The 5,369-nt window shown below is 47.3% G+C and overlaps 1 protein-coding gene across 2 annotated transcripts in view; it reads left to right on the forward strand.

The window, feature by feature from the left end:
* The window catches only part of AFAP1 (actin filament associated protein 1), a 131,618-nt gene that overhangs the window by 83,027 nt on the left and 43,222 nt on the right, over nt 1-5,369 (forward strand). For both annotated transcript variants that reach the window (XM_011935395.1, XM_011935394.1), the window contains one exon: nt 2,926-3,137. In XM_011935395.1, the coding sequence (XP_011790785.1) occupies nt 2,926-3,137 (212 nt within the window). The remainder of the gene's footprint in view (nt 1-2,925; nt 3,138-5,369) is intronic.

The raw sequence follows: 5,369 nt of genomic DNA on the forward strand, positions 1-5,369 counted from the left end.
GGCTGGGGATCGGGGCCGGGTGCCCTGTGGCTGGGGATCGGGGTCGGGCCCTCTGTGGCTGGGGATCGGGGTCGAGCCCCCTGTGGCTGGGGATCGGGGCCAGGCCCCCTGTGGCTGGGGATTGGGGCCGGGTCCCCTGTGGCTGGGAATTGCCGCCCCACTGCAGAGTCCATGCCCTCTTGGGGACTGGGTCCCCTGTGGTTGGGAATTGCTGCCCCTCTGCACTGTACAGTCTCTGTCATTGAGGTCACTGGCATTTCAATTCTCAGTTTCTTCCACTCCTTCTCCGGCCCTGTGAAGGGGTGCCTGGGCCCTGACCGCTCCAGAGCACGGGCTGTTTTCCTTGCCCTGTAGCTTACTGCTCCTTTTCAGAAACCGTTTTGGGGCATGTTATCTTAATGCACCTCAGTATGTGAAGTGATTTGAGGGGAGTCCTTGCCTCCCTTTTCCTTTTAGATACACCTTTACGTTTGTCAACTCATGCTCAAAACATACTTAGGATTGATACAGTTGGTTGTCATTGTGTGAAAGTCTAAAAATGTAAAAATGTTGGCTTTCAGCATGAGTGGTTACTCTAGATGGTACCAGAGCCATGGTGAGCACATGGTTCCCAGCGCTGGTACTCGGATGCTCAGATATGATAGTTGACCTCTTTTTAAGTAGAGGTTTCTTTTTTCTTTTTAAAGAATGAATGTATTGGCCTGTAATCCCAGCACTTTGGGAGGCTGAGGTGGGCAGATCACAAAGTCAGGAGATCGAGACCATCCTGGCTAACACGGTGAAACCCCGTCTCTACTAAAAATACAAAAAATTAGCCGGGCGTGGTGGCGGGCACCTGTAGTCCCAGCTATTCAGGAGGTGGAGGCAGGAGAAGGGCGCGAACCTGGGAGGCGGAGCTTGCAGTGAGCCGAGATGGCACCACTGTACTCCAGCCTGGGCGACAGAGCGAGACTCCTCTCAAAAAAAAAAAAAAAAGAATAAATGTATTGGAACTGTGTCGTTTACAAATAGCATTTTACAGAGCAAAAATAGTGATATAAGGCCTCCGGTTCTATGCATATTAACAGCTCTTTATCTGCCGTCTTTGACTCCCAGCAGAGGTTCAGGTCTGGCTTTGCTGTGTGGTCTTGGACAAGATACGTCACATTATCTGGGAGTTAACGTCCTCCTTCAAGAAGTAAAGCCTCTGAGACTTTCCTACTTTGATTCTAGAGCCTCTTCACTTCCCTGCAGCCCTCCTAAGTGTCTGAAATACAAGGAGCTTGGATCGAGTGTAGTTTGCTCTCTGAACACAAGAGGGCGGCCACGGCGCAGGCCTTGGAGCCTCAGCCTGGCTCCTCCTTTCTGTCACTCCCTAAGGACAGCAGCCCACACAGCCCAGATGAAAGTTTTAGTTCCAGAAGAAGCAGTGTGCATTTCTCTTCAGTGTGTGTTGGTAGAATGACATCACATTCAGCCAATGAAAATTTAGACTTTATAAGTGTGTACCTAGTAAGCCACAGAACCAATATTTATAAGTTATAAAGCATCATTCTGGGTCCTGAACATACCTCTCTCTTTTTTTTTTTTTTGTCTTTATAGTATTTATCCATTGCTAATAAGGTGTGTAAGACTGAGAACATAAAAGCAGTAAGAAACATCCTCCAAAACCCTTTTGGAAAGGCATTTTAATTGATTTTTTTTTCTTTTTTCTTTTTTTTTTTTAGCGACAGGGTCTTACTGTGTTGCCCAGGCTGATCTTGAACTCCTAATCTCAGGTGATTTTCCTACCCTGGCCTCACAAGTAGCTGGGACTACCGTTGGATGGAAAAGGAATCTAAAAAATCAGAATTGGAAAGGATGTATCTTGTTTTGTTTCTTAACGTTTTTGAGGCAGGGGTGTGTGTGTGTGTGCATGTGTGAACTAAAGGAGTAGCTGAACTTCAGCTGGGAGTCTGGTACTTCCTTTTCTCCCACTATCAACATTTTATGTGCTATTTGACTCGCTTTCTAAATCTTAAAGGGGGCAAGGATTTACTAGCAATATAGTGTGGTCGGAAGGTACAGCCACCCTGATACCTATTTTTTCATGCCTTGTTATTTCTAGAAGGATCCATTTTATGTTTGTAACAAGTGAAAATTGTCCATTTCCTGTATTTGAGAAGGTTTTTTTTTTTTTTTAAATGAGGATGATAATTTTTCCTGCCACTCCTGTCTCTGTGGTATACTGAAGATGTTGTGCCGTAGCAGAGACACAGATCACAAACTTTCACGTACATTCAGACTTTGGAGTTTAGATTTCTTCCGGGCACCTTCACCGGTTGCTTTGCAGTTTCAGGAGCAGAAAGGCGGCAGGTGTGTCCTCAGCCTCAGGTGGGAACCTGCCCCCAGGGCCTCTGCCATCGGGAGGCTGCTTCCAGCGCTGGGGATCTTAGTGCCTCCCAGGGCCTCCTATTTCTTGGAAAGTTTTCATTTTTAGATAGTTTTTGTTTCTTCATGTTAAGCCAAAAATCTGCCTACCTGTGACTCTTACCCTACTTGTATCATTCGCAGCTCCTCAAAATAAATGAAATCCTTTTCCAGTTTGAAGGCAGCTGTTGTGCCCCCATCCTGGCCATCCGAAACCCGATGGCTTGTTCACTTCTCACGTGCTCTAGGTGAATTCCATAGTCCCACATCAACACTAGACATCCGGTAACTGGTTCTTCACACATGTTAAATTAGGGACTTCCCGATACGGTCTACTGGTGCAATGAAAAGCCCCCAAAACTTGTGATGCTGTAGCTCTCCTAGTTTATGTGAATTTGCATTTAAAGCTTGATCAATCGTGTGAGGGACTTGTTTTATCCACACTCCCATCCCTGGGCCTCCTCAGTGCGACTCGAGACATCTTCACTGCGCCTGGTCTTGTCCGAGGCGGCTGACCTGTGGCTTGTCTCCCTGCAGGCTATCTGAACGTGCTCTCCAACAGCCGCTGGCGGGAGCGCTGGTGCCGAGTGAAAGATAACAAGCTCATTTTCCACAAGGACAGGACCGACCTGAAGACCCATATTGTGTCTATTCCCCTCCGTGGCTGCGAGGTGATCCCGGGTTTGGATTCTAAACATCCTCTGACGTTCCGGCTGCTGCGCAACGGCCAGGAGGTTGCAGTATTGGAGGTAGGGTATTTCCCAGGGGCTGCACTCCACAGAGGGACACACGCGGTGATTCTCCTTCCAAAAGCTGAACGCTGACTCCTCTGTCAAAATTCCTCCCATCTTGCTGACTGCAGCTCTTTTCGGCCCACCCCCTTTTCTCTCACTGCCCAGTCTGGGAGTCTTTGCTTTGCTTCTTGCCTCAGTTTTTTTTTCTGAGATACGACAATGCCGGGACCCCAGCACCACTTTCTCCCCATTTGCGCTCATCGGATTGGATTGCCTCCTTGTCTGAGTTCCTCTTTATGCCTGTTTGCAGAGAAATTGCATCCACAATCCCACAGAGTACATTGCCTCTCTAGAGCACCTGGAAAATAACTTGTTTTAAAATTTCCAAGAAAGCTCTTTCCGCCATATGAGCTCTTTGAAGTGGTGGTAAATGTTTCCTTTGCAATGTTCTTGACTTCTTTACAGATGGAAGACTTTTTGGGGCCATCCGAATGCCTTGTAGATGGCGGCCAGTGAGCCACATGACCCAGAAACCGAAAGAGCACCTTTGCTGTTTCAGAGCCCTGGGCTTGGTGCACGCTTTGTTATTCGTTTGGCTGCTTCACTAGAATTTCTTATTCATGAAAGCAGAAAAGACAGTTAAAACTTATAGCTACATACTCAAAACTTTCATTATTGAAAGTTTTTAGTTTTTCATCATAGAAAACATTCTGTCGATGTTTTCTGCCCTGTTTTAGACCTTTTTTTCCTGTTATTTTTCCCTTTATTTCTGAGTCTTTCCCCCCACTTAGTGTTATTATGACCAAGATGCAAAGATGCACACACACACAGAGATAGATCCGTGCATTCACACGTCAGATGGTTGCGTCCATGTCAATGTACCTCATGCTGTAGAATCGATAGAAACCAGTTCATGGGAGGTGTGGTGGGTGGCTGGTGTGTGGCAGAAACTCACCTGGTGTGGAGCCTGCTCTAAATGCCTGCGCGGTGACGCTCATCGGCAGAGGAGAGAGTGCCAGGGGTTGCCGCCTAAACCTTGACTGCCCAGTCAGGCAATCTTTCTGAAGATCTTGAATTTCACACATAGGAGTTCATTGCAGGGACTATTTTCACAGAGGCTGCTTTTTTTGGTGGGGATGAAAAATACGTGAACACCATCTTTTTCCTGCAGGGCTCCGGAGGTAAGGGAAGGTCAGAAGCATGCACTGCTGCCCCCGTGGCTGGTTTTGCAGCAGTGTGATCTAACGGAGAGGGCTGGGCTCAGATGGGCTTGAGACAGCTGGGTTCCAGTCTCAGCTCTGTGCAGACCCTGACCACGGCCAAAGCTTTTGTTCTCTCTTGGCTTCTTTACCCACCATAAAACATGAATGCTGAGCTAGACTCAGTGTACCTTGTAAACATTTATATGGGCTGAAAACTGTAGGGTGGATGGTAGTGGAAAAAAGCTGAAAACTTAAACGAAGAAACTGTACTCTTGATATAACAATGCGGGTCTCCCATGAGAGCTCTGGCAGCAGATCTGAGAAGGGTTGCCAGGAAAAGGAGGCATGAATTGGCACGAGTTAGACACAGGAACGAAGAGGGAGTCGCTGGGCTGAGTGCCGAGACAGAGAAGCTCAGGGTGGGGTGGGGTTGGGTGGAAGTTAGGAGCTGTTTGGTGAAGAAGTCACCTGCCCCGCCATTGCTAGGGGCACAGTAGCTGTGTGCCCCAAGTCCTGGAGAGAAAGCGGTAGCATTTCATACCTTCACCGATGCTTGGACCACTGAGGAAGGTGCTTATTCCTTGAGAGAGCTGAAGAAAGTAGACTCAGTTTCCTGAATGACACGACAGCAAGAATTGGAAGTTTACCCAGTATCTCTTCATGTACGACCGCTATTTTTGCAGCTGAAAAGTGATTTCACTTACAAGTGACACATAAAACATCTACAGCCTTCCAATGTAAGCAAGAAGCCTGTCCTCATCAGTGGCAAAATGCCATGAGCCCGTCAGTAGAGGAGTTGCAATTTGTACTTTTTCCAAGATTCTTTTATTTTAACTTTTGTTTTGAGATAACTTCAGAGTTACCGAAAAGTTGCAAGGATAGCACAAAGGATGCCTGTACCCCCTTCATCCTTATCCGTCAAAGACCAACGTGCCCTGTGCTTGCTGTGCTGTTTCTTGCACAGCCCTGTGTGTGCACTCTCTCCACCGCCCCTTTCTCTCTCTCTATGTCTGTATGTCTTTGTGTAGGAATTTTTTTTTTTTTT

The sequence above is a fragment of the Colobus angolensis genome, unplaced genomic scaffold (genome assembly GCF_000951035.1).
Source record: "Colobus angolensis palliatus isolate OR3802 unplaced genomic scaffold, Cang.pa_1.0 Scaffold143, whole genome shotgun sequence".
In the NCBI taxonomy this organism is placed as follows: Eukaryota; Metazoa; Chordata; class Mammalia; order Primates; family Cercopithecidae; genus Colobus; species Colobus angolensis.